Here is a 24770-nt window from a genome sequence, read left to right on the forward strand (position 1 = left end):
ACTGTCCAAGTCAGCACTCTGCTCTTCCCGCTGCCAGCAACCCATGGGATTTTCTTCCTTCCCCTTTTGTAAATTTCCTCTGAATTGTGATGACACGTGGAATATCTGCCCAGTGGGCTTGCAGCAGGCTGGAGGCCTGGGGAGAGCTCCGCAGAGGTGGCCCAGGTCCCCTGTGGAAGTGTGTGTGTTTGTGCTGTGGGGGAGGATGCTCAAAGGCTGTTGAATGTGATTTATCATTTGTCCTCAAAAGCAAATCATAATGACTTTAAAGGCCATTAAGGCTCTTGAAGAATTAATTGGTGCAGCCTTGGAGAATCTGGCCGCTCCCACTGCCTGAGCTGCTGTGGAGGAGCGGTGGATGGTGATTATGGTGGGAAACATGGCACAGTGCCACCTGGACCTGCCACTCTGCTGGCCGCTGTGGCCGTCCCCCTAGTTGGGCAAGTTCCCCTTTAAGCCCTGGGGCCTGTGTGCACTGATGCCTGCCCAGCATGGTGCCCAGCCACGTGGTAAGGCACAGCCAGGCGTCAGCGGGTGACTGCACCCACAGATGCATGCATGCTCTCCTGGGCTTGGGGGTGCTTTGTTCTCAGGAGAGATGTGTACAACCCAGAGGGCACCCGTTGTTGCACTTCCTATGTTCCTTTATTCCCTCACCAGCTACTGAGCACCTACTTTGTGCCAGGCCCTGGGCTAGACGTAGAGGCACCAAGGTTAATAACGTGAAACCGTGTGTCACAGAACCCAGACAGGCCTTGGGGGGTCACACAAAGCCTACTCTGCCTCTTCCCAGCTGTGTGGCTTCGGTGATGTGACCTCCCCTGTCCGAGCCTTGATTTTCTCATCCATGAAATGGGGCTAAGAAGTATCTCCCCAGAGGGGATATGCAGCTTTGCCTGGTGACTCCTACCTATTCAATGCCCAGCAAACGGTAGCCGGTAGCCAGCAACACCAGCTTCATCACCACCTCTTCTCTTGAGAAGTGACTACTGAGTTAAAAAAGTAGTTCCTCGCGGTCCTTTTCTGCTGGTTTCTGGAGCTGCGTGGCTTTTTGTATAATCTCTTGTCTTTGAGGGGCTAAGGCACGATACTAGCTGCTCTGACTTGAATATCCTTTTATGCTTTATTTGCATGTAGCTGTGGCTTCCCTGCTCCTTGATGGAAAGGGTCATTCTTTCCATTTTATTTCCTTGCTTTGCGCCTTCCTAACATGGTGACCATTTAATCGGAACTGAAGGCGCAGATGCAGAGCCATAGCAAGAGTCCCCTCCTTGCTTGTCTGGATGGGGAAACTATGAGCACATTTGTTTTTTCCTCTCTGTTCAAAGGTCAGTATAATAATAGTAATCGCAGTGGCTGCCATTCAGCTCTGCGCAAAGTACTTAATTCGCAGAGCAATCTGTGAGTAAGGGCTTCTGTCCCCCAAGTGGGAACAGTTGGGGGACAGTTATGTGGCTTGCCCAGGGTCTCTGGCCATAAGTCTCAGAGCTGGGATTTGAACTCAGTCTTCCTGGCTTCGGGGTCTCCGTTCTTTGTAGCCAGGCTGTGCCTCCTCTGGAATTTAAATAATCTTTAGCAAAATCTGGTCACCATCATAAATGGAGCCTTTTGTATCTTTCCCAAGCCATGGAACAGGTAGGTGTCTGGTATCCCCTGGCGTCAGCATTTCCAAAATGTTTCCAAATGCCCGAGCCTCGGGCTTTGGTTTGAGGACCACCCTCTGGGCTCTCCTGGTGTCTCTGCCAGACCCCACAGGCCCCAAGAGCTGCTTGCCCATACGCTCCAGCTGGATTCTGAGATAGTGCCCTTGGGCCCTGAGCACTTGTGCATTCTGAGAGTGGCACACTTGCCCCAGGCCAGCCTCAGCAAGGATAAGGGTCTCACAAAAGCCAACAGTCTCCAGACTCTCTGCAGGACCAGTGCAGACACAACCAGCTTCTGCATGGGGAGGAAACCCAAGGCCAGGGCCTTTGACGTCATTAGAGGACACACATGCGTGTGGACTGCTGAACGTGCTCCCATGAGAGAGAAGGACTGTTAATAAACTGGAAAATTTGGAGGAGTCCCCAGCTACGAGGCAGTCTCCTCATTCAGGTTCCCCAAAATCTCCTATTGGCCGAGTTGGTCCAGGTCTGTCCACCCACATGAATACTTTCTCCCCAGTGGCTGTTTTAAAAGACAGAAGCAAATGGTGTTTGCTTTTCTATTTCTGGCCGAGAGGCTAGGCTAGGTGGTACAAGATTGAAATGCATTAGTACACGTGAAACATTTAAAACAGACGCCACATTATATTATAGTAAGTGCTCAATAAATGTTTATTATTATAATCACTGTAGTTGTTACTGTTTATCCTGATTATTACTAAGCTTGGAAGGTCTCTTCCCTGCAGGGACCTCAGAAGAGCTCGCTCTAACTGGCTGTTGGCATTCAGCCTCCCTAGAAGCCCTGGCATCAGTCACCTCCTCCCATCCCCTTTCTGGACCTCAGTTTCCCATCTGTGAAGGGGGTGAGCTTCGTGACGCTTATGGTCATTTGCTGAGGGAGGGTGTTTGACCCAGTGTTGGCGGGGGGGGGAGGGACAGATTCTGTGGCCAGCCTGCCCGTAACCCTGACCCCAGCTCTGCTCCTCACACTCTCTGTGATCTTGGGCATGTTCCTTGGGCTTTCTGTGCCTCAGTTTCCTCATTTGTAAACCGTGGGTGACAGGAGGAACTCATGGAGTTGTTGTTAATCCGCATGAAGTGCTTAAAGGGCACAGTTAATACCTGAGAGTTGGTAGCTTTTAGCTCTGACATCAGGACGGCTGAATCCAGTTGTGCTGAAACTGGACTGTGGTACTTGTTAGGGGAGACATGTTGCTAGACGGGAATGCATCGTCTCTCCTGGCCACAGACGAGGCCAGGGGTAAGAGCGAGAAGGAAGAAGAGGGGTGGTAGCTGGGGGGAGCCATGCGAGGGTGGGGTGCTGCTCACGTGCGAGGTGGTGGTGACTGGGAGCGAGACAGGTCACAGGCTTGGTGACAAGTGACTAAAGTCAATAGTCATGTGCATGTGCTTGTAGCCCACTAAGGAGAGGGTGGTCCAGAGTGTTTTGGCAATTGCTTTGTCCATGGATTGGAAAAATTGCAAAGCAAGGTGACTTGGCTCTCAGCTAGAGTGAAGGTTTCTTAGGATGGGCAAATGGCTTGCTCTAGGGGTGATGGAGAGACCCTCTGGGGACACTTCAGGAGTAGGGACATTGGGGCTGGTGGCCCGTGCTAAGCTCTGGTACTTCGGGCAGCTCTGGCATCCTGGTCCCACCTGGGGCTGCCTCCGGCGCCTAATGGGGCTAAGAGCTCCAGAGCCCGGCTTCAGGACCCTCTCTGTGCTGCCCTGTGCTCCCCAGCCTGGTCCAGCCGCCAGACAGACAGGCAGCTGGCTGCAGTGGAAAGACAGTGGCGTTTCGGTTGGAGAAACTTGGCATGAGTCACAGTTCTGCCCCCTCTCTGAATGAGTGGCCTGGGCAAGGTGGCCCCTTCTGTGAGCCTTATCTGTCAGGTGGGGATCATGGAGGGAGAGGCGGTTGTGGGTAGCAGACACAACAGGTGCCTAGTATGGGCTGGCAGAAAGGGGAAAAGGGTTCAGCTGGCTTTGGGTGAAGCCATGACTGTTTTTGACGGGTCTAGAGTTGATACTGGAGCTGGAATGGGCTACAGAATAAAAATGGTAATATCTGACACTTGGGTGGCCTTTGAATTTTACACACTCTTACCTTATTTGAACGTCCTCAGAGACTTGGACGTGGTTGGTATTAATCCCACTTTACAGACAAGGAAACTAAGGCAAACGTGAAAATAATGTCCGAGCTCTGCAGAAAGTAGACTTGGTATTCTGGTGAATGTATCTTTCCTGCTCCCTGACATTGTTGGGAGGTGGGAGCCTTGGGCCTTAGAGTGGAGGGTGAAGCAGGGGCAGGAAGGTAGAGGAGTGGGAGAGAACCTGCAGGACCCCACTGAGCCCCAGCCCTCGGATGGGTACAGAGGTGCATTGGTATTCGGCAGAGCAGACAAGAGGACGCCCTTGGACGCTCGGGCAAGTGGCCTTGAATCCCAGAAACAGTATGCCAGCCCCAGGAGGTCATCTGGGTGTAAGAACTGTCCTCCATAGTCCCTGGGATGATCTTCCATGGAGAACACGAGAAAGGAGGAGCTAGGACAGTGCCGGGCTTGTAGGTGTTCAGTAAATGCAGTCGTTCCTATGGTTCTTATTAATTGCTCTCAACTACAGTTGTTATTCCTGCCGTGATTTCCCTGGGTAGGCCCCGGACTGGACCCTGAAGTGCAGTAAGTCCCGTGCGGGGAGTTGGAGAGGAAGCGTTTGGGGAAGCAGCTCTTTCCCCTGCAGTTACCAGAGGAGGAAGAGGAGGGGGAGGTGTGGCCACGCAAACTCCAATTCTCTGTTCCTTTGGGGTCATTGACTTTTCCAGGAGCCATAATTTAAATGGGCAGGGTTTGGGATTTTGTTTTTGTTTTCCTACTTAGTAAAAAATGGCAAAATGACCCGGGAAGGCCTTGAGGAGGGTAACAGATTCTTAGCACTATTTTGAACTTTTCCTTATGCAACCTTTTAACCATACACAGAAGTAACGGGCACTTGTATTTCATTGCTCCCAGACTGTTTCAAAACACATACCAGACATTTTGATGTTTTTGATCAGGGACCTGTCCAGTGGAGGTGGAGATGTCGAGTTGCTGGGGGTGGGTTCCTGGGATAGAGCCGTAAAGTTCCCCAAACAGCCCTTGGCTGTGTTGGCCCAACTGGGGAAGCCGGAGCCTGGTCCGGTTTCCCAGCCTTGAAGACCAAATGATGCCTGCTACATTCAGGGAAGTCTGTGTTGGAGGCCCTGTGTCTGCAGGTGGCCAAGGGAGGCCAGGCCTGTGCATCACCGTCAGGCAGGGTTTTCCTGGGGAAGGGCTGGCGTCAGGTCAGGAGTACCCCAGGCATCTGCCTTTCATGCCTTGGTTCCCTGGGCAGAATGGGGGCTCTCTGCTGAGTGTCCCCACAGACCCTGCTCCTACTGCCTTCATTGCCCCTTGCCTGGTGGTAGAGTCGGTCAGTGGCACCTGCCTTTTCCCCGAGACAGGTTGGCCCCTCGCCTCACTTGGCCTTTGGACATACCCTGAGCGCTCTTCTCTGGCTTAAGAGACCAGGCCCTCCCGGGTTCTTCCCACCACACGTGTCAGTGCCGCGGTTCCCTAAGCCTCTGCCAAGGCCCTCTTTCCTTCTCGCCACACGGTCTCTTCCATCCTGCAGCTTCTACTGGTGCCGCTTTTGGAGCCTGGCACATAACAGGTGCTCAGTAAATTTTAGTTGCAATAGCTATATTAGTTGTAATATTCTAATATATCCTTAGGAATATATTATTACTACGGCTAACATCTTACACAGTGCTTGGCACACAGAGGGCCCTCAACCAAGTTTACGTAAAAAAAAAAAAAAAAAAAAAAAAAACAGGCAGTGGGCCTGAGTCCTACCCCAGTCCTGCTCTGAGCAGTGACCATGCCCTGTCCACTCACCCCTCGCTCTCCTCAGGTGCAGATGCTGGGGTTGGGCCAGATGGTCCGGTGCCTACCTTCCAAACAAAGGGTGCTCCTTAAGGCTTTTTCCCACTGTTGCATGCTCACAGCCTTATAGCCCCTCCCTTCGTCCCCGGGGCCCCTGTGCACTGTGGGGAGCAACAGTCCTATGTTGTGATAGTAACAACAGCTACCCTGAACACTTCTGGGTGGCAGGCCCCAGGCTGAGGATTTGTGTCTGCATTATCGTTTGACTGTGAGGTAGACAATACCCCCATTTAATGGCTGAGAAACGGAGGCACAGAGAAGCCAAGTCACTTACCCAAGGTCACACAGCCCCTCTCTGCCACATGCCAGACAAGCAGTCTACAGGGAAGGGCTGTGTGACAGAGCTGCAGGTGTGGGAGGTCGAGGGGGGCTGGCATTCCCTACCCGGGGCCTTCATCCTTCCCCCCCCCCAGACCCTTTCTGCGTGCCTGCTGCCGTGCTGCAGGTCCAGGTCCCGAGAGCGCGGGAGGGGGGGGTGGGCAGATGGCGTGGTGGGTGGGCTTTCCCCGCAGAGGGCAGAGCATGCGGGGGGAGGGAGGTGGGGGGTGAAGTGCTGGGCCTGGTGCCTCAGTCAACCTGCCCTCTCCTCACCCCGTGCGGGAGTTGTGTGCGCCTCGGTGAGTTACGCGGCCCCTCTGTACATCAGTTTTTCCATCTGCAAAATGGGGAGAGGATTCAGCATCTGCCTCAAATGATGGTTATCTGCAACACCCAGAGGGAACCCTAATGTAAACTCTGGACATGGGGTGATCCTACTGTGTCAGGGGAGGTCCAGGGATTCACAAATGCACCATGGTGGGAGGTGGGGGGTGTTGAGAGTAGGAGAGGTTATGTGGGGGGAGGGGCACGGAGAATATGTGACATCTCTACTTTCTGCTCAGTTTTTCTAGGAACCTAAAACTGCTTTAAAAAATAAAAATCTGTTCTAAAAAGTCGTTATAGGATGCTAGGAGTTCGTTCAGTGCGAAGTGCTCAGAGCATCTGTTGTTATTATAGTATTCTTTGCACCATCATCAGTTCATCCAGTGATTCATTCAGTCACTTCATATATGGTTTTGAACCCCTGGGGACACAGACGCTAAAATGTGCCCCCCGCCCGGGGTGAGCTCACAGTTGGGCAGTGAAGTCCTGTGGGCTCTCATGGGCTCCGCTCCCTCTGCCGTGGGGTACCGAGTGTTTCGGGGAGGGGAGCAGTGCACGTTGGAAGTGCACTGCCGGAAGTCACAGCACCGTACGGCTGCGGCATGGGGGTGCAGGGGGTCAGCGGGATGGACAGCAGGCTGGGAGGTGGGCAGGGAGCCTGTGGGAGGGGAGTGTCGGCGCCACACTCAGAGGTTTGGACCATGACAAAGATTTGATGCCATAAAAAACGCGAACGATTTGCATTTTAGAAAGTGCTTTCTGGCAGTTGAGGGTGGGCAAGTGCAGGGGGTGATCCCCCCTTGAGGACAGTTTAATGTTGGTGCGGGTCTGGGGTGGGACTGGAGAGCTGGGCGCACAAGGCCCGCACGCTTGGTCCTGGCCAGCAGGGTGGGCCGGAGGCAGGAGGGCCAGCATGGCGGGCATCTTCCTCCTCTCTGCCCACACTCTGTCCCAGAGCCAGCCTCCCCAGCGTGTGCCTCCCGCCCGGCACTCCCGGAGCGTCCCTGGGGCCTGGCCCAGCCCTGTCTGCTGGAGCCTGCCACAGAGAACTGCTTTATTTGAGTCCGTTTTGCGCGTATGGAAATAACTAGAGGCCTCTGTATTTAATTTGGCTCAGCCAGGAAGATTTTTGGCTGTGTGTGTGTGTGTGTGTGTGTGTGTGTGTGTATTCTGAAAAATCTTTCCGAGTGAGCCCCGGGGTTGCAGGCTCTGGCCGTCTTTATGCAGTCAAAACCAACAAGGACTGCCCTGGCTTAGCTGGGGGTGACCGTCTGGCAGAGAGTAGGCTATAGGAAATGGCAAAAAACAAAACAACACAAAACAAAACAAACAAACAAACCCAGAAAGGGAAGAGGGTGATGTCGTACACAGATGAGATCATGGTCAGGGAAGCTGTTTTGTAAACTTTGTTTCTTGAGGCCAGATAAGCAGTGGGAAGGATGAAGGGGAAGGGGCTTCTGAAAGTATAAAGCTCCATACAGATCCACAAGAGACATTTCTGGTTTCCCAAGCAGGCAGTGCCTAGTTTGGTGTTGGGCTGGAGAACACTCATCCCGAGCCTCTCTTTTTGGCCTTGGCAATCCCAGCAGAGTCTCTCCATTGAGCCCTTCTTCTCTGAGCAGCAGTGTGTGGTCCACAGCAGAGACAGCCCCACATGTCTACACAGGGGTTTGCAGGCCAAGTGTGTCCCCCCCACCCCCCCAATTCCCACATTCCTGTTGCACAAGCGGGGCAGGAGAATGATACCCACTGCAAAGATGAGACAGCCAGAAGCCCAGAGAGGTGAAGTAACTTGCCCCAGGTCACTCAGCCCGGAAGTGGGAACCTGGTCTCGACCTAGTCTGATCTCCACCCAGAGCTTCCCCGCATGCTCTGTGGGCATGTGTGGAGCCACAGGGGCCTCATTCCAGATACAGAGATGGGCAGAGGGGGCTTCCAACCCCAGGAGACCACCTACGAGTCCAGTTTGAGAATAAACACCAGGTATTCGATGGCTTTTCATCTTGACTGTATGGAACTGAGGAATGAGGACATCTGGAAAATTGGGGCTTGGTGGCTGTGATGACCATGTGCTTTTGGATCATGACCAGTGTGGTGGCATTACTTCGGTAGAGTCTTGTAAAAGTTAAACGGAGGATGCAACAGAGCGGAAGCTCCTCGGTGTTCCCACTAGTTATGCAAAGCTGTGGGAAGGCTTGGATCCTGCCCCTCGGGACTTGGTGTTCTAAATCAGGTTCCTTGGGAATGACTGAGCCCAGAGCTGCAGATCAGACTGCTATTCTTTGAGAGGGGTCCTCTGTGAGCATTGCAAGCAAGTGCAGATGCCTTCAATAGGCAGGAAGGTGACGTATGGGGGAGGAGTAGGCAAGCGTGGTGGGCACTAGGGAGTGGTGAGGACTGGGGCAGTGGAGAAGAGCATGTGCCATCTGGCGGTAGCTATCCCCAGCTCTGTCTGTCATCAAGCAAGACTATAGGCCCAGTACGGTCAGATCCTTAACTGTTTCTCTCCCCAAGAAAAGTCAGAAGTCTGGATTTTCATTATAAAAAGCCTCTACATGGTAAATGTTGGCCATGTATTGCAGTGGGGGGAGGGGTTGTTTGCTTTTTTAAATACTCTTTGGGCCTGGGAACTCTGTATGGAGACCTTGTGAGCCCCTTGCATGGAGGCGCTCTGTCTTCCAGAGAGCTCTGTGAAGTCTACAGTGTCCGTATGAGGAGTGGCGGTGTGGGCATCGGGCCTCCCCCCAGCTGTCCCGGGGACAAGGCCCAGGGTCCCGGATGGGTGGGCCTCACCCCTGCCTTGGTCCTGGCCCAGATAGCACTGGGGAGAATAAAGGGCTTTTTCACAGCCTGTCTGTGGAAAGGCTGCCCGTCCTGGGTTTGACTGCAGGCCTGGCGTTTAGGCCTGATTTTCCTCTTGGTTTGGGCCTTATCCCTGGTTCGGTGCTCCGGTCCCCAGACGTAGGGTGAGCTCCCAGGCAGCTCAAGGACCTCTCTGGGATTCATGGTGATGCCACTGTAAGTGGCCCCTCCGCAGGCAGAGGCCCTGGCCGGGCTTGATGACAGGGTGTTCGCGCCGGCCCCAGGCCCCTGCCCTCATGCGGAGCGTCATGGCTCCCCTCAGCCAGCTGGCTTCCAGCCGAAGCAGCAGTGCACGTTTGCCAACCTGTGGCGTGAGACTCTGCTCCCGCTTCCTGTCTGAGGCCCCGCCAGCGCCGGCCTGGCCCCACAGGCCTCCCGGGGTTGTGGGGGGGTAGGCTGAGGGGAGCTGAGCCAGGGGTCCCCAAGGGGTGAGACTGCATGAGGCCCCTGTTCCTTTGTGACTCGGGGTCTGGAGAGCAGTGCTCTGGGTTCCGCAGCCATTGAGTATTTCCAAGGCCCAGCTGCCAGGCGAGGGAGCGAGTGTGGACACAGATCCCTGTCATGGCTGTGCCATGTGTCAATGACCCAGCAAGCCTCCCTCCCCTCCAGGCCTTGGGCTCCTGCTTACAGGTGAGAGAGGAGTGAGCCCTGCCACTGGAGGGGAGTGGACCAGAGGCCCAGGTGACATGCCAGGGGACAGTGGGCTAAGGGGGCGCCGCCCAGGGGGTCCGAGAGCAAATCAAGAGGGGTTCGGTCCAGGGGAGAAGGTGAGACAGGCGCAGTTGCGGGGATGCACCTGGCACAGAGCTCTCCGTGTTTGAATGCACGAACAAGTAAGAGATGCCGCTTCCCGAGTGTGTGTGTGGGCTTCTTAATCACTGGCAGCATCACTCATTCGTTCCTTTGTTCATTCATTCATTCACCCAACAAATGCTGACTGAGCTCCTGCTCACGCCAAGCCCTGTTCGCGGTCCTGGGGAGGCCTGATAAACAGAGGCTGCACCGGCAGCCACACCGCCACCCTTCCAGGTCGCACTTTCTCCTGGAGAGAAAGACTTACAGATCAGAACGAAGGGAAAAAGGTGGTCAGCGAGACGTGCTATGAAGGGAACCAAGAGTTCAACATGACAGGGGTGTGGAGGTGGCACCTGTATACAGATCTAGAACACCCTTTTCCTTCCCTCCTGCCAGGGAGACCCCTTTCCCCCACGTTTGCCATGCTCCGAGCTCCAGGGGATGCCCTATGCAGGCCCCCACGCACCACGAGGGGCTCCCCTGGCCCTGCACTGGGCACCGTGTTTCTGCACAGCCAAGACCCTCTTCCCGATGGGAGCAGCCAGAGTCAGGAACATTCAAGGGTGATGTGCTCGCAGGTTCTTGGGGCTGCCCTCCAACCCCTCCCTGTCCTGTCCCAGGACCCGGAACTCCGTATTTCCAAAGCCCCCTCTGGTCCTCTGGGCTGTTTTAATGACAGTGACTCACAGCTGCGCCATGGGACAGTCCAGCCCGTCTCCAGCAAGGGCAGACAGATGTTCTTTATGCTCAGGAGTGAGGCCTGGGCTGGGGAGACTGGAGCCACCACCTCCCCGGGGGCCGGAAAGATGACCTTGGAAAACATGTTGACAGGGCGAGGGCCTGGCGGCATGCGCTGGCTTCACGGGACAGCAGACTTTTCTCCTTCCCTCTGGCTGTGCACTGATGGGAACAAGCCCCATCTGAGGATGAGCACTGCTGAGGCCCCTCCTGGATAATTCCCTCTAATTAGGCAGAGCATTCGCTGTCTGCAGGGCTTCTTGCCAAGGCACCGTTCACCTGACTCCACCACGTTGCCTCAAAGGGGCGTCCGGCCCCCCACCCCAGGCAGGTGGGAAATTGAGGCTCAGGGAAGCTGGGGTTGGAGAGCCTCACCTCACTCACATCATCACGGCATCAGGATGGAAAGTGCCTTGCTGCACCGTGCAGGGTGCTCAGGACCAGAGGGCAGGGAGTAAGAGTTGGTGCCACCACCGTGCCCCCTCCAGCTTGGGCATCGTGCAACACGGCCCCTTTCCTGCTGTGCTCGAGCAGTCCAAGAAGACCCCGCCACTCCTAACTGCTGCCTGCTTCTCCCCGTGCCTCCTGCCCGCTCCGCAGGAGCCGCTGACAAGCTGGGGGAATGCTGGATGTCAGTTCAGTAAGCATGGCTCTGAAAATAGCCTCCCGCATTGAGAAGTTCATTGTTCCGAGTCCTATATTTTTATACATATATTAAAAGCCACTTCTGGAGGTCTTGGTGCCAGGTAATTAGAGGTAACGCTGTAGCCGGGAGGTGCATCTGGGCCAGAACTTGTCTCGGCCTCGGCAGGGCAGGCCTCAGGGTGGGAGGTTAGCAGGAGGGGGTTTGGCCTGGAAGTTAAAGGGCAGGCAGCAGAGAGGGAGCTGGGCACCCACGCTAGGGTTGCTCTGGGAGCAGCTGTTCTGGGCTCAGGGGCCACCTGAAAGGTGGCCTACCCTAAGGTAGGGTAGGCCCACCCTAAAGGTCACAGAAGCCAAGAGGTGTGGGGATGGAGACCAGGGGTCAGTGGTAGGGGCTGTGGGCCCACTCCGTGCAGTGGGGCACAGGGCTGGAGGGAACCTCCCATTTTCTCTTGGTTAAGACCTCGGACTCCTGAAATTGGCCCTGCCTAAGCCCCGGCTTGCTGGTGGGAGGGGTCAGGCCCCCTCAGCAGCCCACTGACCCCCTCCTTGCCCCTCAGGGAACAGTGAGACTCCCAGAGGAGGGGCCCCAGCTGGCCGCTTCCTCTACTGCCAGCTTAAATCTCAGTGACCCCAGCCCGTGCCCAGTGCCGCTCCTCCCAGGGCCCCCCACTTCTGTCACTGTTCAGATGTGCCTGGGTGTATCCCAGCTTTAGAACCAGTCTTCCTTGCAGCCCCCTTCAGCTGCCACCCCAAGCCCCCACTATCTTCTCAGACACCGTCCTCCAAGGCCTTTCCTCACCCCACCGCAGCCCGACGTCTAACCCCGCTCTGTGCCAACCTTGCGTCACCTTGTCCCTGCTCTCTGCTGCCTCAGCTGCTCTTCGGTGACCCTGGCCTCACCAACTTGGCATCAGGACCCTGAGGACTCCTGCCCTTCCTCTCATTCCTCCCACAGGTGTCTTCCAGCTTGTCACCATCTCCCACATAGATCTTTTCTTCTGTTCCCACCTGCTGCAGACAGTGCTGGCCCTGCATCCTTCCCTGCTCACTCGGCCTGCACGTTCTGGTCCTGCCTGCCCTCTGTGCATGCCACACTGAACTTCTCCATCCCCCGTGGACGCTGCGGACACCCACCTCCTCCCGCTCAGACTTCACCCCTCACGGCCACACGACGCTCCTCCTCGGGTCCTGGCTGTTGGTGCATGCCTCCTAGGAAGCCTCCCCCCGTCTGGCACCAGGGCACGGGCTCCACTTGCCATCCTACAGCGCCAGAAGCTTCCTCCGTTACTATTCCTAACACAAGCCGTCATTATTAATTAGTTGCATCCCCCAGTGTGCGAGGGGGGTTGTGTCTGTCTGTTCACTGCCACACCCACAGTGCCTGGCAGGGGTCTGTCACCTAGTTGGCATTTGGTACATGTTCACGGAATGAAGCGCCAGAGTTCTGTGTTTTAACAGAATCTAGAATCTGTGGTTTAACAGAATCTAACAGAATCTAGTGGGGAAGCCCCAGTTCTCAGGGCCTGACATCCAGACAGTCACATCCCCACATATAGTGGTATGGTGGCACTATAAAGAGAAATGAAGTGGGGAAGAACAGGGAGGGCCGCGGAGGGGTATGGCTTTTAAATGAAGTGAACTGAAGGAGGTGAGGGAGTGAACCAGGTAAACATCTGAGAGAAGAGACACCAGGCAAAGGGAAAAGCATGTGCAAGTGTCCTGAGGTAGGAGTGTGCCAGGAATACAGAGTAACAGTGGGGCTGCGGTGGGGTGGCCAAGAGGGCATGGAGGGAGGGGGTAGCAGGAAGAATGTTCGGGTCTTATAGTCTTTTGGGTCACTCTGAGGATTTGGGCTGTAGATCCCAGTGAGGTGAGAGCAGAGGAGGGACGTGGTCAGGGTTGTTTTAACGGGATCCCAGCTGCTGTCTGGAGGAGGGTGGAAGGGTGTAGTAGAGAGGCTGTGGCAGCAACACAGGGAAGAGGTGAGGGCAGTGCAAACTGGGCTGGTGGCCGGGGGCAGGCCAACGGGTCAGATGTTGCCTCTGCAGTGGGCTGTAAAGAAAAGAGATTTTCCAGGAGTTACTCTCAGATTTTTGGCCCGAGCCACTGGAAGGATAGCGTTGCTTTCAGCCAAGGTTGGGGAGGCTGCCAGAGGACCTGGCCTAGGGTTGCGGGAGCACAGGAGCTCCGTGTGGAGCCTGCCTTTGAGAGGTCTACTCGTCATCTAAGGGGTGGTGCTGGGCAGTCAGATGTTGGGGTTTTTTGGTGCTTTTGTGATTACTGTATATCCTCATTAAAGCAAATTGAGTAACTAGTTAAAGCAGGAACCCACCTGACTCTCCTTCCCACCCCCACCTCCACCAGGCCCTGCTGGGGCGCCTCTTGGATTATCCAGAAAGCTCATCACCTCCCTTGCTTTAGATATGGAGCTCCTGGTTAACCAGCCAGAAGTCATGTTGAGCATGTGTGCCTCATGTGGACCCACACCCTAAATCTTTTCACACCCCCGGCCCCTCCGTCCCAAGCTTGGCCAGTGTCTGGAGGCTCTAAGTACAGGGCTCAAGCTCTGTGCCTGCGTGCCTCCCCTGGACCCATTCCCGTGGCCTCTCCTAGAACTGTCACTGGCTCTGCAGGCTAGGAGCACGTCCCTTCCTGCTCACCACTCACTCCTGAGGACACTTCCTTCTGGTCGCGTTCGTCCCGACCCTGCCCCTCAGGGGAGACGCCCAGCCACTCCTCCCAGGAGGGACAGAGCTTTGGGGTGTTCCTGGGTGTTCATAAGTCACCTCGGTCCCTGGCAGGCCTCCGTCCTCCCAAGAACCATTTACCAGGTGTGGTCCAGCCTGTAAGGCTGTAAGCATCTTGGAGCTGCAGCCTTTCCTCTACAGGAAACCCTCTCCCCACCCCAACGTGGGAAGAAGGTGTGGAGAGCCTCCCTCACTTCCCTGAGGAAGTCTTCTCTGTCCCCTTCTTGCTGGGCATACCAGCTATGTGTCCCTTAACACACTCCCTCTTCCCTTGAAACGTGCCCCTCTGTGTCCTTGCCCCCTGCTCCTTATGGCCAGGCCAGCCCTTGGTGGATGCTTCCTGGCTCCGGGGACTTTTCACAGAGTGGAAAGGACTCAGAGAATGTCGCACAGCTGGGTCCTGGCTCTGCCCCCAGCTCTGCAATCTTGGGCAAGCCACGAGTCCTTACTGAGTCTCCTTGATGGGATCATTGCAGGGATTAAATACGTGGATGTGGTTTGTGCGAGGGCTCCCATGTGGCACAGTGGGTGAGTGTGTTTGTGCGGTGACCCGCCCTGAGCCACAGCAGTCCCTGGAGACTGGTTTTCTAGACCCTGTTGGAACACCTACACTACCCCCTGAGGCAGCCCCTTCCCCAATAGCTGAACTGCTAAAAAAAAACTCTACTTCCCTGAAGCTGCCAGGCTGCCTTCACCCTGCCTCTGGTTCCACAGACCTGCCTGCTCCCATTGCCCCAGGATGCCCTGCAGAGATCTAGGGGTTGTGGCTGGTCCCAAAGCTGCCTTTCTCCAGCTGAGCCCTCCCTGCTCTTCCTCAGAGGACATGGCCTCCTTTTCCTTCCCACCCTCACCTCCTCCCTAGACCCTGCCCTAGTCTGTCTGCATCCTTCCCCGAGGACCTGGAACAGAGCAAACTGTCCCCTTCCCTGGCCTGAGTGATAGACCTCAGTTAATATGGCCTGGGTAGCAAAGAGCTATAGAAGCCCCACAACAGCACGTGAGGGCTGGGAATGAATTGTCCCTGCTCTGGCCTAGACTCCCTTTCTGGAAATCAGAAACCCTGAGAGCAGAGCATGGGGGAGGCCACAAGGCCTGGAGACATGAGGGGCATCCGTATTTCAGGAGGCTGTTTGGCTCTGGCCTGCGCAGACTGCCAGCAGTCAATGTGGACCGAGGCTCCTGGCATGGGCATTTAACCACAGGCAGGCCTTCAGAGCACTCCTTCCTCCAGCGGGGGGCCCAACCCACTCTGAAGAGGGCGGCTTCACCATGTGATATGACCATAGCTGGCCACACGCACGCAGCCCAGGCTTATTTCTTTCATGACCATGCACAACCCCAAGACCCCTAGGCTCTGGACCCCAACCCTGGATCCCCAACATATCAACTGCATGCTTTTCCTAGGGGCAGCCAGTTGGCCAAGACACCCACTTGGGGTCAAGTCCCAGCCCTGCTGTCCTGCAGGAGTGACCTTGGCCCAGTGACTCAACTCCACTGAGCCCCAAGCTCAGAAGGCACAGCTCCCTCCTGGCTCCCAGGGATGGCAGTTGGGTCATAAGCTATGTTTGAACGCTCAACACAGCACCTGGGCTGTGTTGAGGAGAGTTACTTACAGAGGAGAGTTACTGCTGCTGACCCACCCGGTGTGTGTGCACGAGTGTGCATGTGTGTGAGTGACTGAGACGTCATATAAGCACAGTGAGTAAATGCGCAGACTCAAGCCACACTGCCTGGGTTCTAGCCATATGACCTTGGGGCTGAGCTTAACCTCCTGTCTGTGCCTGTAGAGTGGTTTAGAGAACTGAGTTACATAGAACACTTGGAAGACCGTTAACTATATACACATTAGCTGTTACTGCCATCAAGCATCATCGATGTTGGGACGAACAGCCAGCCCCCTAACAAGAGGGTCCCTGCTTCCCCCGTGCCCCCTTGCCTCTCTGCCCAGAGCCTCCTCTGACTAACATTTTTCTTGAGAAAAGTCATTCATGACTTTACAAGCCATAATTAGAGACATCCGTGGCCCCAGTGGCCAAGGGCTCCCCGGCCCTGATTCATTCCCCAGCTAGAGTCAGGACGTGGCGTCTGGGCCATGGGGCCCAGGTCGCTTTCTGGGACTCTCCCGCCCTCCCTAGGGCCTCATCACCAGTGACTATGGCCCACGGCCGGAGGCGGCTGTCCGCGCCGAGGCAGGCCCTGCAGCAGGCAGAGGTGGGTGACCCTGGCTCGCACACTGGGCCTGTCTGCTCCCCACCTCTGGCTGCTGGGACGTGTAGGTTGGGCCAGCCGGGTCAGTCAGAATAACCAGAGCTGGCAATTACAAAGTGCCTTTTATGAGCCAAGCAGCCTTTTAAGGACTTCCTCTGTGTTAATTCTGTTAAGCCTCATAGCAGTCTTGTGAAGTCGGGACTCTGCCCCCATCTTACAGGAAAGGAAACTGAGGCATAGAAGTATTCCTGCCCCTGGTCACACAGTTGGTAAGCCGCAGAACCCAGACATCTGACTCAGAGGCTGCTGCAGGGAGCCTGTCCAGCCCCCTCACTTGGTGGAAAGGCACAGGGATACTGCGGGGGAAGAGGGGAACTTTTCAAAACGTGTTCTTAGTTCTTATGTTTTTCATCGTCCTTGGGCAGTCAGAAACTCTAGATGCTGTTCTGTAGTGATCCAGCCATTTACCCCCATAAAAACCACACACACACCAGCTTCCAGCAGAGGAAGGCATGTTGGGAAAAGAGAAGGGGAGGAGGAGTTTGGGGTCACTTTCCAGGGACTCAGAGCTCCGAGCCCCCAGCAGGGGAGGGCTGGGGACACATCCGTGTGTAGTTCCAACTATCACCTGGACAGCTGTGCTGGGCCGGGCCCACCTCTAGAGCCCTACTGTGCACGTGTGGAGCTTTCTCGGGAAGGAGCCAGTCTCAGTCCCTGTCTTTGCAGGAGGCCAGGGCTTTAAGAGACCAAGCCTCATGGAGCAGGCTTTTGGGGGTGGGTGGACCCTCACACTCTCTTTCTCCAGATAATCGACACTGTGGCAGAGTGTGGGAATGGGGGCCGCACTAGGCAGGGGGTGGCCCCATACAGGAAGTAGGATTTGAGTCAGGACCAGAGTGTGGCCCCTCAGAGGTAGACTACTCCAAGTGACGGGCAGGGGGGAGCCACAGGGTGGGGGCACACATTCAGACGGTCCGTAGCGCTTCTAGCAAGTATAGGAGTCCTTTTGCTCTATTTCTGACAGGTGTCTGACCTGTTACAGCTTGCACACCTCCAGTGACAGAGAGCTCACCACCTCCTAAGCAGCCCTAACCACATGAGAGCATTATTTTGTCAGGTTGGGTGACCTTGGTCATGGTTCTTTGCACAGAAATCTGCTCCCTCCTCCTCTTGTCAGCCTGTCAGGGGCTTGATGATAGGCATCATCTCTTCCCTCTGGCTGCTTTTCTCCTGGCCAGGCAGTCCAAGCTTTTGGTGAGAGGTGGTTTCCAGACCTGGAGGTTTATTCCTGGCATACTGTAATTTGGGGTTGGCAAGTAGAGTTCATGCCATGCGCCCGCTTGGGTCAGTCACGTGGAGTGCGGGGTTGGAAGATGTGCAGGAGGGAGTCTGATCAATTAGCAATGTCGGCCAGATGAAAGTGGGGCGAGCAAGTGCCCCCGGTTTGTGATCTGCACTCTGGGGCTCTGGACGGTCAGTGCAGCACCCAGACATGGTCCTCTGCGATGATCTGACACCTGTAGTGGGCCGCAGGGCTGTTTTTGCTTCTGGCTTTGTATTAATTCGTGTTAGTGAGTGGCTTCCCAGCCGCGTCACAGCATCGGCTCATGTTAAACTTACGGTCAGCCAAAAAAATCTTGTCTTTTTCCTTAGAACAACCATCCAACCGCTCTCCCCCCCACCGCCCCCTGCCGGGCTTGACATTGTTTCCATTATATGGATATATAAGTAATTTAAATCAATCCCTTGTTGACGGGCATTTAGATTATTTCCAAATGTTTATAATTAGAACCAACACTGCAGTGAAATTCCTTGTATTTACCTCTTTGCAGATTTGCTCGTTTCCTTAGCGTGAATATCTAGAAGAGGGATTACTAGACCAGGAGCATCTTCTGAGAGTGCTGGGCAGCAGCCACCCAACTGTCGTAGAATGTTCCAGAAACTCTAAACTGTCAGGGACTGTCAGGCCCTTAGAACAGGTGCCCGCCCCACTCGCTGATTTGCATATGGCCCAGGCATCTGAGAGAGACCACAAATGCCAGTGTGTGGTTTAGGACCCACTACAGTGTTCAGGCCTGGCTGATGGACGAAGGTTGTGAAAGAAGCTTCCCCAAGGGAGCTGACCTGGGTGATGAGACGTTGAGCTCCAGCCAGGAAATCACTGTGGTGAAGAAGCAGTGTGCAGGGTGGGCTGCTGGTGCAGGAGGCTTGGGTGGCAGCAAGGGTGGCCGGGGGTGTTGCTGGACTGGGGCTGGTGGTTCCCTGACCCCCAGCTCCCTGCTGTGTCAGGCTTGGACCTCATATAAAGCAAAGATCTATGGGGTGTCTGATCTGCTGTGGGGAGGGAGATGACTGTTCACACTCCCCCAGGAAGGAACTGGGGGCAGAGCTGAGTCCTAAGCAGGACAGGGGGGGCTCGGGGTTCAGGGTGTTGCTGTAAGTAAAGCATCTTTATGGGTTCTGCCAGAGCCTCTGCCAAATTGAGTGGATTTGATAGCGGTTTCTAGCTAGTACTCTGAAAAAGTTATACCAACTTAGACTTCTGAAATGCCTGTTGCACTGGGCATTTTCACTTGACAAAAATGATCTTTCTGTGAACCAGCTGTCTGGTACAGATTTCAAGACTCTTTTTATGTCTAATAGTGTGTAGCTTCTGATTATCCTCTGGCTTACAGTGGGTTCCTAAGCTACATGCAAGCACTCATGCATTTCTCACTTTTGTCCACTCCGGTACTGGGGGGCAGTGTCTGTGGTGGGGTCATGCTGGCTGCAGGAAGTTGGCCTGGCCATTTCTGTTCTGATCAGGGTGGTCTGAGGCGGGTGGTGATTTTGGTGGGGTGGAAGACCTGCCACATTGTACCGGTCAAGGGGATACCGTTCATGTAGATTCAACAGGACTGGTGACAGACTAAATGGGGCAGGGGTGGGAGCTGGTGGTGGGGGAGGGACTAAAGAGATGATGCCCAGGATCCTGGCTTTGGGTCACTGCATGACAATGGAGAAAGATCATGAGTTTGGTTTGGGGCACATAGGAGGTCTGGCAGGGATGATGCAAGAAGCTCTTCTAGGACCCAGCCAAGAGCAGGCATGGGGAAGTGCCTTCACTCATTTAACAAGTATTTACTGAGCACTGTTAGCCAGGCACATGTGTTGGCACTTGGGAAACATCAGTAACCAAAACAGACAAATTACCTCCACCCTTCTAGAACTTATATAGTGACATGGGAGACAGACAACAAACCAAAAAACAGATAAATATATTACATGTTTTGAAATGATGATCATCATCAAAGATTGAAAAAAAAAAAAGGCAAAGAAAGAGACCAGGAATCTTGAGGGGGAGGGAGCTGTGATTTTAAATCTGGTGATGGCAGGGATCTGGGGAAGAATGTTCCAGACAGAAGAGCCAGTGCAAAGGCCCTGAGGTAGGAGCATGCCTGACCCCTTTGAGCAGAGAGAAAGGAAGCCAGCGAGTCAGGAAGTCAGAGTGAGCAAGGGGGGAAGGAGCCAGGATGAGAGCAGCGAGGTCAGGCGTTCAAGGACATTGCAAGGACAGGGTCTTCGAAGTGTGATGGGACCAGGGGAGGCACGCAGTCTTACGTTTCATCAGAGTCACTGTTGGCAGCCTTGGGGAAGAGAGAGGCAGGGGGACCATTGAGGAGGCTGTTGTGATAATCCAGGGAGCAGTGATGGTGGCCTGAGCCATCTGCTGAGAAGTTGGCAGAGCCTGGGTGTGTTTGGAAGGTAGGGCTGATAGGGAGAGGAGACTGGAGTTGCTGTCATGGTGAAGAGAAAGGCTGCAGGTGACTGTCAGACCCCTTCCCTTGGCTCTGAGCGGAGGCTTGGCCCTCTCTCCTAGCATGTTCTAGAACCTGCTGGCTTAAGACAGTTGGGAGCCAGGTAATGCCAGAGCCGGAATCCTGGACTGGCACAGCCCCAGAAAGTGTCTGCCTCCTACCAGCCACCTCTGTCCCTGTCAGGTCACGACCCACCAGCCACCTCTGTCCCTGTCAGGTCACGACCCACGCTGACATCCTGCTCATGGCCCCAGCCATCGAGGCAGCCAGGCTCTTGCCCACTACCAAGCAACATACAGCCCTTGAGTTCAGTAGCTTGTCACCTGCTTCTCTTTCCTCAGCCCCTTCTGCCCCAAACCACAGCCTCCAGGGAATGATGACGACCTCTCAAATTCACAGACTGACCCCTGCCCCATCCCCACCACTATCAGGAAGAAGGCGCCTTTGCCTGTTCACTGTTACTCTGAGGTCCAGTGAGTAAGGCCTAGGTAGGGGGTTGAATCCCCCACAGACATGAGAGGTGGACACTGCTCCTTTATCCCGGGGCATGTCGGGCCAATATGGCGAGGGTCCCGGCCCACCACTCCCTGACGGAGCCACCATGAGGCACGACGGAAGGGCTTCCTGCTCTGGGGATTGCCCTTCAGTCTCCCCGTGTTTCTGTAAACTCGGGGTTTTGAGACTGTTTTAAAACCTTCTGAGCAGAGCCCCGGCTGCTTGTCTTCAAGGATGAGATTTTGTTTCCTGTCAGCCTCTTACTCGGAAAAACAGACTCTGCCCCTGACTGAAGCACTTCCAGTATGGGGGATGTGTGTGTGTGGAAAGACTTCCTTATGAGATGCTCACAGGCTGCACAGAAAAGGTGAGGCAGGGAGGCGTGTGGGGCCAGAGTGAAGGCGGGGGCTTTGGGTCGCTGTCCGGGGGTGGGCTTGCTTATCGACTGCCTGCAGGTCTGATAGGGGGATTCCCTCTCTCTTTCATACAACTACTGATCAAGCCACCGAGTATTTATTGGGAAGTATTGTTCAAAGCTTTATCAGGAGAATGAGAGAATTTTTAGCTCTGCTGGTCCCCATCCTTCTCCCCCACCCGACGCACATACAGGGGGCCAAAAGGAAACAGCTCTTGGGTAACTGTGATGTCAGAAGAGTCTTAAAGGGTGGGTATTCCTCTGACACCTTAAAAGCATCTAGTCCATCCCACATGGATAATGGACAGGGAGACAGGCCTTGAAATGAGGGGTGACCCACCCTGATTCACAGCCAGATCAAGGCAAAGCACCCAGAGCTCTTCCCCAAGGAAAGACCTTTGTCACTTTGTCACACTTTAGCTTCTGGGAAGCAGGATGGGATGTCCTTTGTCACAGGACACCCACTGCATGTCCTCAGAGGTCAGAGCCAGTTGGTGGAGCAGAAGTCCTGTAGTATTCTTGAACTACAAGTTGGAAGGCAAGCACAGGGATTTGCAGCCCATCCCTGGCTCAGGGCAGAATTGGAACCACAGGGCAGGCTGCCTCCCTCTGTCCCCACTCTGAGTCTGTCTCTCCCAGGAGTCTGTGAACAGTCACATTCTATGCTCACAGGGCAGCCCTGCCAGGCCTTGTGATGTGACTGGAAGCAGAGCTGGGCAGAGGGTAGACCAGTTGGCCCCAAGGCTTTCACACCCAGGGTATTCCCACTGGTCTGAAGATAGGACCAGGAAGGAAGGACTGCAGCCTGGGAAGGGGTGCTATGTTCCCTTTTCTCTTCTGGGCCCCTTTCAGAGAGACCCCCTGCCCTGGCCCTAGGGAGCAGAGGGTCTTTAAAGGTCGAGTGATATCCTGCAGGGACAGGGAGATGGCAAGGCTTGACCAGAGAGGCGACTAGAAGCCGTGGTAGAAACAACCTTGCCTCTTTGTTGTATACTAAAAGCAGTCTGCAGCAGGAACCAATGTCTGTTTTCTGAGTTCCTGACTTTGGAATGAGTAAGCCAACCAGTCCTTCTCTGTCCCCCCAGTCTGGCGCTTGGGATGTTGAGAGGGATGTGTCTGCGTCCTGAGAATGAGGCGCAGCGAGGTGCAGGGGTGCACACACCCCCCCCCAGGTCTTGGCGTCCCACCAACTTGGGCTTTGATCTCAACTCACCCACTCACCACCTGTGCAACCACAAGTAGGTCCCTGTACTTCTGTGGGCCTCAGTTTCCCCACCTGGAAAAGGGGAGTTAGTAATTCTTTCTTTGCCGACTAGTTTTAAGATTTAAAAAAAAATGTACGTACAACACTGTATTTACTCCCCAGCCTGCTGTAACAGGGACCACACACCAGCCGGCTTAAACAACAGACATTTGTTTTCTCCCTGTTCTCCCTGTTCTGGAGGCCCCAAGTCCAGTATCAAGGTGTCACTGAGGCCTCTCTTGTTGGTGTGCAGAGGCTGCCTTCTCCCTGTGTCCTCACGTGGCCGTCCCTCTGTGCGTGTCTGGGTCCTAATCTCCTGTTCCTAGAAGGACACCAGTCGCGTTGGATCAGGACCCTGATGGACCTCGTTAACCTAACTATCTCTCTGAAGACCCTGTCTCCTCCACATTCTGAAGTACTGGGGGTTAGGACTTCAAGATACAAATTCTGGAGGGACACAGCTCAGCCCATAAAAAACCCCCCAGTGCCTGACCCCTACGTAGGTATATAGTAAAAGAGTCACTTTTGTGAATGTCTGTTTAAAATAAGAACAAAAAGGACAAAAATCGGTGGTTTATTTAACCCAGGTGGTGGGCGTGAGGGAGAGAGGGTGACCAGACCCATTTGACCACCTGCTACCACGGGCCAGGCCCTGCCCTGGGCACTGGGGCCCATCAGTGCACATCGTGGGGAGGACCTCCGTTCTTGCAAAGCTGACGTTCTCATGTAGGAGACGGACAGTAAGCAAAATCAATCAGTAAAGTGTGTCAGGTACCAGCCGGCAGTGTGGGGGACGCTGCGGGGCTGCCTCTTGAGCGTGGCCCCCTCTCACCTCCTGGCTCCCCATCAGGCCCTGGGCTCTGGTCTCCCACTCACAGGAGGCCTCTCTCGTCTCTCCATCCCCTGCAGCGTGGAGGGCGAGGCCCCCAGCAGCGAGACCGGTACATCGCTGGACAGCCCATCGGCCTACCACCAGGGCCCCCTGGCACCTGCTTCCAGCCTGAGCCCCGACCGCTACGAGCACACGTCGGTGGGAGCCTATGGGCTGTACTCGGGGCCGCCAGGACAGCAGCAGCGCACACGGAGGCCCAAACTACAGCACTCGACCTCCATCCTGCGCAAGCAGGCCGAGGAGGAGGCCATCAAGCGCTCGCGGTCACTCTCTGAGAGCTATGAGCTCTCCTCCGACCTGCAGGACAAGCAGGTAGGTGGGGCCCGCCACGCGGGGACAGGCAGCTGGGGCAGCTCTGGCTGGAAATGGGTGGGTGCCCGGCCCTTTGCTGGGGAGGCCTGAAGCAGCAGGAGGCTCAGCTCTCCCACAGACTGAAGTTCAGTTAGGTGCACCTGTGCTGGGAACATGGCCTTCACCTCGGCCCAAACTCCCCTTCTTGCTCTGCCCGACCCGCGGAGGTGCCCTGAGTGAAGGGCGTCCTCATGGCCATGCACGCAGGTTAGGTGGCCAGACGCTGAATGTCTGAGGTCCCAGGAGAGGCCTGAACCCTTAGGGAGTCCTCAGGAGGAGTCCCCGAGGAGAAGGGCAGGAGCTCAGTTTACAACATAAATAGCACACACTCCGTAAAGAACACCAAGCCCATCCACAGCCAGTGGGTGAGGTTGCTTATTATATCCCCTTGGGTTTACAACTCTGTGTTCTCGTGGGAAACGGCCTCGCTGAAGGCTCGCTTCCTCCCCCGGGGGCCTTGGCCCAGACCCACCGTGGGGTTGGTACCTGTGTGCAGGACGAGGGGGATGCATGGCCTGCCCGCTTGGCCGGGCTCCGGGGAGGGCTAAAGATAGACTCTTGGGGTTGAGGGAGAGGCCTGTCCTGGCTGGGTGGGGGGCGGGGGGCAGAGGGAATGAACAATCCCTGGGCGGGGGGCAAAGAGCTCTCACTCCTAGGACCTCAGGAGTGGTGCAGGTACTGCCCACATTGGGTCTTTCCTCCCCCCAAGCCCCCCGACAAAGTCCCTTACCAGCCCCCTCCTCTCCCTCTTCTCAGTGCTACCTCTCAGCCCTGACTCTCTTCATCCTTCTGCAGATGGCCTCTTGTCGGGCTGTGGGAGCAGATACCGCCCCCGCACCATGGCACTTGGCTCCGTGGCCAGGCCCACAGCAGGGGAAGACCACGTGGTCTCTGTTCCATTTATCACTTACACCCAGGTCCAAAGTGGATCAGAAGCAGTTGATAGTAAAAGACCTCCAGCAGAACCGTTGAAACAAGTGAGGATGTTGAAGACCTCACAGAGGCCTATCTATGGAGATAACCATCTGCTTCATATGGCCTTACTGTGGCGCTTCTGTTCATTTTGATCCCATGCACATTAACCAAATGCCCACCGTGTGCCAAACACTGTGCTCAGTGCTGGGGAGTCAGCAGTGGACAGGGTGAGGCCCCAGATCTTGAGCTGACACTTTGGTCCAGGAGGTGGACCCCACAGGCAAGTTAGCAATAAAAACAGTTTAATTCCAGAGTATGATACAAACTCCAGAGATTATGAAATAGGGGAAAGAAGTGGAGTGATTCTGGGAGGTGACAGCATTGGATAAGGGCAGTGGTGAAGACCTCCTCAAGGTGGCATCT

At 55.2% G+C, this 24770-nt stretch overlaps 1 protein-coding gene across 10 annotated transcripts in view; it reads left to right on the forward strand.

The window, feature by feature from the left end:
- The window catches only part of IQSEC1 (IQ motif and Sec7 domain ArfGEF 1), a 119096-nt gene that overhangs the window by 51194 nt on the left and 43132 nt on the right, over positions 1-24770 (forward strand). For 9 of the 10 annotated variants that reach the window (XM_025885718.2, XM_073901722.1, XM_025885725.2 and 6 more), the window contains one exon: positions 23099-23393. In XM_025885718.2, the coding sequence (XP_025741503.1) occupies positions 23099-23393 (295 nt within the window). Of the gene's footprint in view, positions 1-19182; positions 20899-23098; positions 23394-24770 lie in introns of those variants that run through there. The other variant, XM_025885719.2, reaches the window with a different exon arrangement.

The sequence above is a fragment of the Callorhinus ursinus genome, unplaced genomic scaffold, assembly GCF_003265705.2.
Source record: "Callorhinus ursinus isolate GAN/ISIS: 27379988/994484 unplaced genomic scaffold, GSC_fseal_2.0 scaffold15, whole genome shotgun sequence".
Lineage (NCBI taxonomy): Eukaryota > Metazoa > Chordata > Mammalia > Carnivora > Otariidae > Callorhinus > Callorhinus ursinus.